Raw genomic sequence first — 13825 nt, 5'->3', positions numbered from 1 at the left:
TTTGGTGATCCAGGGAGACTTTTGAGCACTCTTGCCCTCTTTGATTCTCATTGGGATTGTCACCCCTTGGGCTCTGAGTATCGTCTCCTTAAGGAACAACCACTCATCTTGGGTACCCAGCTCCCCTACTCTCCAGGACCCCAGTGCCTCTCCTACTAATCTCAGCTCATTGAAGTTGGTCCTCCTGAAGTCAAGGGCTACTGTCTTGCTGTAGGCCCTTGACACCCTGTGCTGGATGATGAATTCCAGCAGGTGCGATGATCACTGTCGCCCAGGTGGTCGAGGACCTGGAGTCCCCTCACCAGGTCACTGCCTGTGGCCAGGACCAGGTCCAGCAGGGGAATTCTTCTGGTGGGAATGTGCAACTCTTGGGTTAAGTGGAGGTCCTGTATATCAGCAAGGAAGTTTGTTTAATTCCTTTTGACACTGGGGCGAGCGCACACTCTAGGTACACAACCTCCATACTAAAACAAAGCAACAAGGATATTGGACAAATTCAAAACAAATCATAGAAAGATCACTACTTGAATACAGCAACATGGGGGGGTCTCCCAGACATCCCTCAGAGATATGCCATTATTGCTATACAGACAATAACACATTATTGTGTATTGAGGCACTGGTCTTCCAGTAGTATGGTACACTGCCTTGAATTATGATCTCTCGTTGCTCATCGCAGAGTTCCTGCTTTGAGCTGGTTCAAATTCCTGCCTTTTACAGTAACAATAGAAGTAAAGAGGATGAATCTATTACATAGTATATTTGATGATTCAAACTGAAATTCTCAGGATAGTCGCACATGCTTAAGATAATTTTGTATGTATTGATGTGTTTGTGACCCAAATGAACAAATTGGCAGTTTCAGTTTTGTAATAACGTTATATATGGAGATCACCTGTCTGTAGAGGAGAATTTTCCCACAGAATATTGGATTACACTAGTTTAAATTTTTTGGTAATTGACTCCCTGAATCTTGATAGGCTCCTCTCCACAACTTTCCAGTCTCTTTTTCTAACAGACACTTCACATTCCTGTCTCCATTTCCACCTTCCTATTTCATTTTCCTTTTGGAAGTTTTTCTTAGATATAGCATCGTCTCTGAGAAGCATCCGGGTGGATAAAAATAAACAATTTTTTTAAATAAAAAAAAAAACCCAGAATTTTTTTAATCAGATTTTAAGATGATTTTTAAAAATAAACCTATATAAAGATATGTTTAATTTAAAATACGTTGAAGCTCAAAGATGTCATAGAATAGTGAATATAACTTCTAATTATATACTATTTGAGACCATATATTTATGTAACCTTTTTAGAAAAGTTTTATAAATAGGTCACAACAGGACATGGACTATATTAGGGGGTTCCCAGAGGCTTCTCTGTAGATTAGTGAAGATTAAAGAAAACCGCTCGACCCAATGAGACTCAGTGCTCAGTCTATAGGGTCCCATGAAGCATCTCTGTGATGCTTAGTTTCAGTTGTAAAACTGTGGATTTGTATTTCCAGAGATAATATCCTTGCTAACAGCAGTATATGGAGATGAGAAATAAGATACCTGATTACCTACCATCAGCCGTATTGTCTGTCTTCAAGGTTATGTACACAGAATCGAGCCCTTGCATCTCTCTAAAAGTGCAAAGTTTAAAGTTAAATGAATAAACGATTGTTGTGAGTGGAGTAAATCTGGACAAGGAGGAGGAGTCTGGAGCTACATGCAAAGAGGGAGGGCCAGTAGAAGCAAGAGAGGAACATTTTGAGTAGAATAGTCCAGAAGTCTTGAGGGATAAATTTCTGGGTATAGCCTCTCCATTGATTTGAGATCTAGCAATGGCATGGTATGCTAGAAGGCAAAACCTATCATGGCAATAATTGAAAATTAAAAAATACATATTCTTGTTTTGTTAAAACAGTTATGCATGTTGTTGAAGAAAAATATCAGAAATACATAAGCTTGTTTTAGTGAAATAAAACAATTTTTAAATATTTGTTGTTTTTGGTGACTGTTGTTATTGTCCTTGTAATATAGCGTAGTAAAAATATGTCCCAAATATCCATGATTAATCTAGTGAATTAGAGATCGTTGGGAGGGGAACTACTTCGCAAGTGTCCCCTTCAATTAGGTTTGGTAATAAAATAACCAAATAATAATTTAGTTTTCTGACACAGCTGCAAAATTAATCTGAAAAATATCAAAATAAAACACTGCTTTGAAATGTATAGTGTGTACCTTCCAAAAATGAATCCTACATCTATCCCTGAGTTGTGAATAATATGTATTACAGTTATATCAGACAACAAGAAACCACTTTTTGTCAAAAACCGTTATTAAATTGGGGTTTCCTGACCAATGATTTAAATCGTGATTTAAGTAATGATTTAAATATATATGATTTAAATCAAATCCACCCTGGAGGCACAATCCCTTAGTTTCTTTTCTACAACTGTTCTACAGGAAGTGCTTATGGGGCATGGTTGGGCCTCTTTTTCATACCTCTTAACGTATGCTCTTCTGATAGTAACACAGAGGTGGACCAGGGGTTTCTCTCTGTAGTTCTACTGTTGTATTTCTTAAGACTTAGTAACGGTCCTGTGTTCTTCAAATACTGTCCTTCTGGAAACAAGAAAATCTTAAATTTCAGAAATACGTAGTTGCTCTGGAGCTGAAGTCATCGAGAAGTCCCATAGTTCTGCAGGGTTGGGAAAGGGCAACCAGGCCCTTCAGAAAGATTATTGGGTCCCAGGCTACCACCCACCAAAAGGTAGAGGTTGTTAAAGAAGCAATTTGCCAAATCTTGTAAGAGAGTTCATTCTATAACTGAGCAAAAGTCTTCTGCTTGTTTTTTGTCAGACTGGGTTCACGTAGTCTTCATTTGAATTCATCAGATGGGCTGGCTGCCTAGATTGGCTGAAAATGCAAAAAGCTGCATAGAACTGAGTTGCGTAACTATGACTCATAAATGTTTAAAAATAATGTAAAACTTTTTGTTTCCACGTGCTTTGTTCTAAGATTGAAGACTCATTTAACTGCACTGGGGGTGGGGGCTACATGTTAGGGTATGTACAGCAATATTTCCATGCATTCCATTTCCTTATTGATGTATAGTTTTGTTAAATAATGTTTTCATTTTTGCAAGGAATTGCAGTTTTGTGTGTGCTTAATGTAGAAAAGAGCCATTAGCTGAACTGAAAGTATAACTGTGGTGGTACTGTTACAGATACTAATGGATCAGATAACTCCATCCCAATGGCCTATCTTACACTAGATCATCAGTTGCAGGTAATAAGTATATGCTTTATTAGATTATGAAATTTTAATTCATTTCAAATTATTCTAGAAGTGATGATATTGTTACTGACTGCAATTTTTTTTATGCTTATTTATGTGTGTTTTTATTTTTGGCCTAACTTTTGAACAAGGCTAAAAAAAAATCTGCAATCCGAGATTGCTTGACTCAGATTTGATCAAGCTATTAAAAACAAGTCCAGGGAAATATGATCTTTTAAACCAATTGAAATCTTCAGTTAACCATCTGAATAAGAAATCATTTGTTTGAGGTCATAGATTCAAATTGCTGTATTCTCATTCAAACTTTATTTGCTCTGGATGGTCAAACAGTACTCTAGTCATCCCTTGAAAGAGAATGTGTTAGAGCAATAAATGTAGATTTTTCAGTCTGAGTCAACTTTGGCAACAGTGCACTGAGATTTTCCAGGGCATGGTTTAACACTTATTTTTAAAAGCTTAGTAGTTTCTGAACCCTGGTAGAATGTCTGTAATTATTTATAACACACTGTTTATTGAGATATCAGTTGATTAGTTTTTAACATGTCTGATTTATTTTCAGCCTCTAGCACCATGCCCAAACTCCAAAGAATCTATGGCTGTGTTTGAACAGCACTGTAAAATGGCACAAGAATATATGAAAGTTCAAACAGAAATCGCATTGTTGTTGCAGCGAAAGTAAGTAAAACATTGTGAACTTTTCTGACCTCATACTTTCAGATTCCTTTTCCACTACAATAAACCTTGCAACCAACTGAATTCTTTTAATGTAGTAACGTCTTATAGAGAATAGTCAGTCATTCCCAAATTTATGATCTTTTTGAAAAATAATGTTTCAAGCTTTTGAACATAAAGCAGTTAGCTACTACAAGTAGTTGAGAGATTTCAATCTCACAATTTTGTCACATCCATTCATGACAGCCTGTAAAAACTGTTTACTTTTGTTTTATGTCCTTGTAAGGCATTGTGCAGTTTAAGTTCACATAATACTTGACCTAGCAGTTTATTTACATTTTTAAGGCTTAATTTGTACTTATTTGGGCAATGCATTTTAGCGCAGTGGTTAATTACAAGGTGTTTCACATTTTGGCAACTGTTTTTGGGTTGTACTTTAGCATCTGAATGCTATATATACTGAGAAATCACAATGTGCTTCTCCAGAGCTTCTTTCCCATGGATTTAAGCCATAATCCAGAAAAGTACTGAAGCATGTGCTTGCCTTTAAGCACTGGAGTAGTCTTAGTGATGTCAGTAGGACTATTCACATGTTTGAAGTTTAAGCATGTGTTCAAGTGCATTGCTTGGTAAAAGCCAAAGTGATTGCTGGATCAAAGCTACATCCTGCAATACATCCCCTTGTGTTCTGCCTCCCCTCTCTCTTGGCTCCTGACAATTTCTTGATGATGGGGAAGCATCAGTGAAAGGTCACATGTGCCAAGAAGTGGTGGAAGTGCAATTGTGAGCAACTGGCCTACTTGCCACCCAGTGTCTGAGGAAATGCAGGCAGAAAGTGTGAGGCTCTCAGTCCTCTTAAAGAGCAGATTGTCTTTTGGTTTTTCTTTGGTGTGGCCTACACAGAAAACCAGAGGCATCTGTGACACTTATGTGGAGGCAGCAGGAGCAACACTCTGTAATGAGGCTTCTGCTTTGACAATTGGAGAAAAGGAAGAAATATGGTAACTCAGTTAATTTTCACATTCCCAATCAGAGGACAAGATTTCTCATATATTGGTCCCTGGGGCTGTTACTTAAAACTAGGCAGTGTTGGGATTAACATATTTATGGGGGGAAGGAGTTAAATGGTATTGTTTCTGCACATTCTTAAAGTGTGGGCTGTGAAATGAGTGTTACTAATTGCATGTTTCTTGTCCTATACATAAAGTACAGTTTTATTCAGTTCCCCTTCATTTCCAGGCAATGTGATCACGCAGTTCGTCTATTCTTATTAATACAAGTGAAATTTCTTTCTTTTACCAGCAATAAAACCTATCCATATATATTTTAAAAATATAATGATATATGTGTGTGAATAATACCATGTCTTAATTGTTCATGAGGCAAATAAAATGTTATGGTACATGTGTGTTTTGTTTACTGGAAATTAGCATATTAACTTTGTTCTTTACCATTTTGTTGCTAAACATTGCTGGCAAATTTGTCCTTCATTACTTCATAAACCAGGGGAGGCCAACCTGGACCAGTGCTACAGGCAATGTCTATGCGGCATGTTGGGTAGGGATAGAGAAACTCAGTGACGGGGCAGGGGGAAGAAAACAGAGCAGGAGATCAGGCAGGGGAAGGTGACCAGAATGGCACTTGAGGACATCATGGGGCATTTGTGGCATGCCTGCCAAAAGGTTTGCCCCCCACCATAAGCAATTAGAAAAAAAATGGCATTCTAGTGAGCTTATTGAGAACCTATTTTTTAAAACCAGTTTGTAGTAACTGTTCGTGTTTATTTGCTCCTCTAAAAATAGTTGCTGGAAAACATATTGAATACTTACTGCATCAATTAACTGAGATGACAGTTGTGAAAATAGTCTGCCTGACTCTTGTTTCCACTATTTTAACAAGAGAGTTGCTTAAAATAGAAAACTGGCTGTTTTGAGAGATGTGAAAAATTCCAAGAGTTAGTTTATAATTTTTCCAGAATATAATAATATTTCTGCTATATGATTGCATTTGTTCTTGCTACAGTGGTTTTTTCTATCTAGCACTGTAACATTTAACAGCCTCATTTCTTGTTGGAATAAAATTAAAAATATAGTTAAATATGTAATATACTTATGGTAATTTTTGTACACATGCACTATACTATTGCATTTTAAAGCCATTATAAAAAGCATGACTTTAGAAGCAGATGATAATGCTCTGCAGCTTTGAATGACTGTGGCTATGATTTAAGAGTAAATATTTCCCCTGTATGTTAAACTACAAATTGGTAGGATTTTGTCATATTCATGTTTTTCATGAAGATATAATGATAAATTGAATACAAATTTTAGTTTGATTAAAAGCAAAATTATAGAGCAGAGGCTAAACACATAAGCAAGTAGATATGAATGTTTTTTGTTCTTCATACCATTTTAATGCTATCATTTATTATTAGTATTATTATTATTCTATATATTTTTTTTAGACAAGAACTAATAGCAGAACTGGACCAGGATGAAAAAGACCAGCAAAACACATCCCGTCTGGTACAAGAACATAAAAAGTTGTTAGATGAAAACAAAAGTCTTTCAACATACTACCAGCAATGCAAAAAACAATTAGAGGTCATCAGAAATCAGCAACAAAAGCGGCAAGGCACATCATGATTCACTGGGACCTTTCTGATGAAAAATATGCACACAAAAGACTGGTTTTTTTATTATTCCTTATTTTGACAACTGATGAGTGTTAGCTTCTTGGTGTGTTCTGAATGCCTATATTTGTCTGCTACACTTAAAACATCATTAATTTTCCTTTTCCTATGGTGGACATTCAGTTCAACAAGTTAATCAAATAAGGTGGGAGAAAATTGACTTGAGTTAATCAACGGCACTCAAGTTAAAGCAAGTACAGTGAACTGTGGCTGTATGCATGCTCCTTGTGTGAAGGCTAGCCTAACAGATGTTAAAGTGGCTGCTAAATTATAAGATCTTGTTTTTAATTTTTGGTGTTACCTCGATAAGAGCAAAACACAAACTCTCCTGGTTTAGAATGGTTTTGTTCTTGTGTCTCATCTCAAGGAAATTTACAATGACAGTCATTTTCAGGATTTAAACATGTACCATACTGCAGAGATGATGTTGTTTGACCAATAATTCACGATGCATTAGTGAGACATTTTACCTTTAGGCTTGGTGCATTTTTCCAGATGGAAAATATTAATCAAACTGATGCCAGCATTGGTTCAGAACTTGATGACCCTGCATTTTGACTGAAATGTTTCTTGTAATCTTGTATTCATAAAATATTTGAAGTAAAAGATTATTTTCTTTACTTTCATGTGGGGGGATGACGTGCAGGGAGTGGCATGCAGTTTTATCTAATCATACTAAGCAAAAAGTATTGTGATTCATTGGGTAAAAAGGTCTCGTATAAAAGAAACCAATCAGAATGTATACAAATGCGTGTTGAAGCTTACCGCTTTTGTGCCTCTATCATCATTTTCAGAAAGATATTCAGAAAGCAAATGAACATAAAGGTTATAGAATCATTCCCTCTGTAATAGTTAATGGGATATTTTTTTATGATCTATTTGAAACACTGAAAAATATGGCAGCATTCACCATAAATGTAAATCAGTTTGTTTCCAGTAAGGAACTGGAGGCTGCTGAGAGAATTTTATTTATTTTAAATACAAAATCTTGTAATGGAGCCAGGAATGCAGATGGAAGAAGCTGGCGTAAAAAAATGAGAGAAATTACTTAGGTCTGAATCAGGAATCCTAGTTATTCCAGTCATTTGATCACAGTTCAAAGCAAGCCCATCATAGAATGCCTGCTGCCCTTACTAATAACAGAAGCGTTGCATATAACTAACTCAAAGCATGAAATGGTCAGTATCTTTAATAGCCGTGATTATGTTGGCAGAAATAATGACTGTTTACAGTAAAAAATGCTTATTTGGATTATTTCACCTGGTAGAAAAATGAGGATTTTTTTAATAGTCATAACTTATTTCTTAAATAAGCTGTTGGTGGTTTTTAGTAGCATTAATGTTTTGTAATGAGAAAATAGAAAATGAAAATTTAGATGCTGTGTCCTCAAAATACCAGAGATGAGATAAACATTTGATTATTTAATCATTGTGCTTTATTTCAAATGAGTAATTATTGCAAGGGCCTGACTGTTAGGTGAACTTAACAGGATATTGGTAGTAAAAAACCTTGCAATTTTCCTCTTCCCCTCTTCTGTCTGATAAACTTTGATATTACTGTGTGAGTAATTAAAAATATCAAGGATGAAAGATAATTTACTGAATGGCTTCATTCTGACTTCAAAATAAATCTATTATTTGACAATCGTTTGGGAGTTAAAGCCCTTCCTTCATTTTATTTAAATAAAAGAAGGGTTATCATTCCCGAAACCTTAGCAGATAATTTCATTAGTTAGCTGAAACTGATATTGGGATCAACTTAAGGGCACACATATTTATAGCAAAATGTAATTGGCAAAGAAAATAACTGTAGTATTAGGAATAGCACAAGTTATCCAGAGCATTGCTCTTTGCATACATCTGTCCATCTACCAAAATGGACACTGTCAGTGTTCAGCAGCTTTCTTAATGTGTTTAAGCATGAAGTAGAGCAGCATAAATACTAATGGTTGACTTCACATGCATGGTTAATAATTAGAAAAGGAAAATTGTTTTCCAGGACAGTTACTGGGGTTTTGCTGTGTCATAGTATGTTTAAAAAACAAACAAACAACAGTACTAATACTTCATGTGCAAAGTCACTTTATGGCAAAGTTTGATTAATGGAAGTGAAAGCAATGCTAACATCATTTAAGGGTACATAATATGAAAGTCTAATTTTACAGTTGCTTAAGTTTACATTTAAAAAGGGTCTTGCATCATGAGTACTGTACATTTACTGTACACTGTGGAATTCAGCTCTGTTAAATATTTAGATTGTATTGCCAGTCTAACTAATTTACAGAAGGGAATATCTGCTTTTCAGCCCTTCCTCTTCAAATTCCACCAAAAATTGAAACTATTTACCCTACTTTGTTCGTGACGTTTTCTCTGCGAGCAAGATGCATATACACCCATCATAGAAAATCTAATGGACTTTCTAATGGCAATCTGAGCTAAGCAGAATTAGCAGTTTACCGTCAAGTGACTTTAGCATTTTCAAAAGCTCTTGTTTTGAAGTTGTTTACAAATGTACTTTTATCTTTCTGCTTAAACTATTTTGGAGTGTTCAGGAACTATTTCAGGTCCTCTTCTATTCAGTTAAAGCTACCCCTCTGATCATGGAGGTGAAACATCTAGTTTTGTCCAGGCACTGCCTTTTCATTCTCAAAACAGTAACAGGCTCTGCTTTTGGTTAATGTTTTGTGTAAAATATTGTGTAATGAAAGTATGCTTCTGTATACTGCGCTGTTCTACCAAAAATGCTTTTTTTTAGGCTTTATATTTGTTTTATTGATGAAAAGTTGAAGATTGTAATTCAAAACCTGTACATAAAATGGTGAATGATTTCATATGATCTAGGAATGAGCAGTGTGGCTTTCTGCTACAGGGGTGTATTACACTACCAGGAATATAATTAATAAAAGTGAGAGATTTCAACAAAGTTGTAATACCCTGACACTTGCCAGGGCATCCCAGATCTGTGAAAGAATTCCCCTTTCCACCCCCCCTCCCCCCCCAGGGTAGGAGATGGCTCTTGAGCAGTTGTTCTTGCCATCAAAAGAAATTGCTTGTGTTCTTAATGTCCCCTTGGTGGCATACAGAGGTACAGCTGTGGACAAGCAGTTCCTGTAAACTGCATATCAGGAAACAAAGAACCTTGTGCCTTCAGTATTCATGCTCCCTCTTCTCCACCATTGAATCTTCCCTTAACGATCCTGTTTCATCGATATTTACCTTGTTCTGTTCCTATCACACTCCTTTCCTTCCCTTTGTAAGAAGCTACAGCAGAGTTATGTAAATAGTTGTCGAGGATCTGCGGCTGGCGAGCCAAGCTCACAGTCTCGGTCACGGTGGTGCGGCCGGGCGGTGGCAAATTGGACGCGAACAGGTGGGATTACTGGCGTGGAGCTCTGAGACACGGATACGTAGCGGGTTTTAAACAGAGAGTATTTATTAGGCTTACGCTTCTGAGGCGTAGGTATTGGTGCTTTCTTCAGTTACAGTTAAACAATTAAACAACAAAAAACGACAAAGGGGTCTGTTGGCCCACGAGGTTCACAGCAAGCCCTTGCTTTCTACCCCCGGTGCAAGCTCAGGGATAGGTGTGGCTGCCCACTGCTAGTCTCAGGGCTGGTCAACAGCTCATTAACGGGAAACATGAACGAACAGTAACAAAACTGTAACTTGTCGTGACGCCAGTCCAAGGTGAAAGAAGCTGAGGTTGGAAAACCGGGAGGTGATGCAGCAGAGACGTCAGGTTAGTGAGGATGAGCCGAATCATGATCAATGATAGGAGCCAAGGTCAATCCAAGCCAGATAAGTAGAAACCAGGTTATCAACAGAGTCCAAAAGGGTGATCCGAAATCGCGGTCGAAGGTCAGAACGAAAGTAAGTAAGCCAGCAGTTCAATACAGTATATGAAGTAGAAATGAATGACACTAAAAGCCAAATGAAGAAGGAGACCAATAAGCCCAAGGGCTTAACTGGAGGACAGTCCCTGCCAAAGCAGCCTCTGTCTCCAGCTACGCGGGTCTCCCCAGTTGTGAGACAGTCTCTGCTAACAGCAGTCTCTGCACCCACACTGGGTCCGGGTCTCCCCCCGGTGGGAGGGGGTCACTGAACTTTTATCAAAATTTAGTGGCCAATCAGAACGCTCTCCACAGAGAAATTTCTAGTCTGATTACTGAGCATGCTGTCAGTCAGAAGCTGACAGAGTCTGAGCATGCGTCTGTGGGGGAAGTAGGTCAACAACGATTGACAGCTCCGCAGGTCACCCAGGGGGCAAGGGCTGGGTGAGCCTTGGAACTTTCCACTCGCAGAGTCCAATGTGCATGTCAGTTCCAGTTCTTCTGTGTTGGCAGCATATATCTAAGATTTTCCCGTGACAATAGTCTTCAGTAAATCCAATGAAAATCATCTCTTTGGGTAACACAGGCCATTTGTACATCTGCTCACCACTTTCTAATCCATGTCAACTGATTTGCATTACACAGAATCACATTTCAATTTGAATTAAGAGTTAATAGATGATTATTGACCGTCAGCCCCTTAATAGACCCAATTTGCAGCCTCTGTGTATGGGCTTATGGTTGGAAGTAATTAGGAGGCAATAATAAGCCTGTTAAAGCTACATTGATATGAACCTACTGAGAGTTAGATAAAGTGGTGTTCCAGAAGCCATAACAGATGCAGTTGACCGCAGTGTTGATGACCATCTCAGCAAATGTGTTGGGGGGAGGGGGCAAGGGGGTTGTCTCCTTTCTTCACAGACCAGTAGCCTGTGTGCTTGGACAGGGCTCTGGGCTGTCATTGGCACATTTGACTTTGTAAAGGTGTTACTTTGTGCCTGATAGCCTGTGTGCTGTTGCAGAAACTCAACTGAGTTTCCTTTGCAGGGACTGATATTTGCAATGCTTATAAGATGAGTTCCTAAAGTTTTTTTTCCATTAAATCAGCGCTGTATATACATGTTGGTTAATACTGTTTAAATTGCCTAGTTCGGACTGGAGCCAATCTTAATTCAGACTGCAGGTGTCCATGTGCCATATAGTACTCTGGATTAAATCTAGAAAAATGTAACATCTTTAAACAGCCGCTATGCCTACCCCAGATCTCTCCTAAAACCAGGGGACTGCCCTGTCCAGTCCAGATATTTGTGGTGCCCTGTTCAAACCTACTAAAAACATAGCAATAGAAGCAGTAGGGGGGGCAAACGTTCAACTTCTGGGGTGACTGCACTGTACTGGCTGAGAGGAGAATCCTGCTAAGGTAGACATCATAGAAATATTATGTGGATTTTTAAACAGATTTTTTTGTTTTAAAGACAAAGCTTTCCAAATTGATCCATGTAAAGTTGGCTTACCTTTTTTATAATGCACTCAGATTGTGCTGTGATTTAAGGGCTTTTTTGAAATAGGTGTCAGTGATTTGCATTCTAGGCTTCCTGTTTGCCAATTATTAAATCCTCAGAGAAGGCTGAGGGGGGACCTGGTGACAGTCTATAAACTCACTAGGGGGGACCATAAGGGTTTTCGGAGAGACCTTGTTTCCCCTAGCGCCCCCTGGCATAACAAGGACTAACGGCCACAAGTTATTGGAGAGTAGGTTTAGATGAGACATCCATAAGAACTACTTCCCAGTCAGGGCAGCTAGGATCTGGAACCAACTTCCAAGGGAAGCGGTGCTGGCTCCTGCCCTGGGGGTTGATGCCTACCTGGCTGGAGTCATTTGAGCCCAGTTTTTTCTCCTGCCCAGGCAGGGGGTCGGACTTGAAGATCTACAAGGTCCCTTTCGACCCGACTTATATTATTCTATAAAATCCTGTCAAGATGAAATTCTAGTTGTGTGCATTATGTTTATTAGTAAGAGTGAATGAAATTAATACTTATAAACAAATCCATTTTGTAACCTGGCACAGCCAGGAGTGTGGAGGCTTCTTGTTGCACATTAAATTGCAACAACCTTCCATAAATTGTTTAATTGTGGATACTCAGTGACAATTTACTCTCCTTTCCCCATATGTGCATGGCCAGTTTAATCAGGATGACACAACAGAATTGAAATTGAACTAAATTGTTTTTAATTATGATACTGTCCTCAATTAAGTGCGTTTTAAAATGAAAATTGATTTGTGGAAATTTAACCTAAGAGTCTGAGAGACCGGCAATAAGAATTATAGTCAGAGTTGTGTGCTTTGCCCTGTAAGTGACTAACAGTTTGTTATAGTAGAAGTATAAAATAGACTTGTGTTCTCTTATTTATGTTTTGTGATTGCACCCCACCCCCCATTTTAAGCTGGCTCTCAAAAGTAGTTTATGAATATTAGTTAAGGATTGGGGTTTTGTTTCAGTTTAAAGTTGGCCAGACTGAATCACTAAAATGTTAAAGGGTAGCCAACACCAAAGACCAAGATACTATTAGAGTTTGGATTACAAACAGCAAAGCCTTGCTTCTAGTTTAAAAAACAAACATTTCCCTATTTTCTGTATGGTGATCAAAATACTGTATGGTGATTTAAATATCTTCCAGTAAGCCAAAGATGATTGGATGGTATAAGCAACACACATTCCAAGGTGGCTACCAGGAGAAGTGAGGGTATCTAATTCAAGGCTGAGTCAAAATCTATCACAACAAGTCTTCCGGATGGTTCCTTGTCCCTATAATATAAACTTAATGGTGCAGTGGTGGACTAAGCAAACCCCATTCCAGAGGTGCAAAATTCTTCCATCCTTGGGAAAGGGGATCCTTTAAGATGATGAGGTCTGCCTATTTCTAGCTCCACCCTCTGGGCTACATATGGCTTAAATCAAAGGAAGAAGGACAAGTGGTAGGGAGGTTTAGAAAGATGTGTTTGTCCTGGAGGGTTGGTGTTGGACAGCTCCCAGAGGAGCTATTGGCCAAGACTGTCAAGAACTGCAGCTGGGAGCAGCGATAAGGGAGCAGTGAAACTGTGGCCTAGTAGCCTCAATGTCCAGGGCCCTGGACTGGGGCTTGTGGAGCATGGTGACCCCACTCTTTCTTCCCTACCAGCAGTAGGATAGGGACCATTACCATGAATCTGGTGACTCGGTGAAAAGACCGTTGGGTGTCATTGCTTGAAGAATTCACCATATGCCTGAAGAAGGGCATTTGTGCCCAAAAGCTTGCAAAGAACAATTTTTCCAACTACTTAGTTGGTCTAATAAAAGATATCA

General features: G+C 38.3%; 1 protein-coding gene across 5 annotated transcripts in view; it reads left to right on the top strand.

Moving 5' to 3' along the window:
• The window catches only part of MAP3K7 (mitogen-activated protein kinase kinase kinase 7), a 92156-nt gene extending 82586 nt beyond the window's left edge, over window positions 1-9570 (top strand). For all 5 annotated transcript variants that reach the window (XM_019537764.1, XM_019537762.1, XM_019537765.1 and 2 more), the window contains 3 exons: window positions 3217-3278; window positions 3847-3962; window positions 6424-9570. In XM_019537764.1, coding sequence (XP_019393309.1) covers window positions 3217-3278; window positions 3847-3962; window positions 6424-6604 — 359 coding nt within the window. In that variant the 3' untranslated portion in view covers window positions 6605-9570. The remainder of the gene's footprint in view (window positions 1-3216; window positions 3279-3846; window positions 3963-6423) is intronic.
• The last annotated feature ends 4255 nt before the right edge of the window (window positions 9571-13825 follow it).

This window comes from Crocodylus porosus, unplaced genomic scaffold (genome assembly GCF_001723895.1).
Source record: "Crocodylus porosus isolate Cpor-Errol unplaced genomic scaffold, CroPor_comp1, whole genome shotgun sequence".
NCBI lineage: Eukaryota > Metazoa > Chordata > Crocodylia > Crocodylidae > Crocodylus > Crocodylus porosus.
The sequence above is the reverse complement of the archived record's forward strand: the minus strand, read 5'-3'. Positions and strand labels throughout refer to the sequence as shown.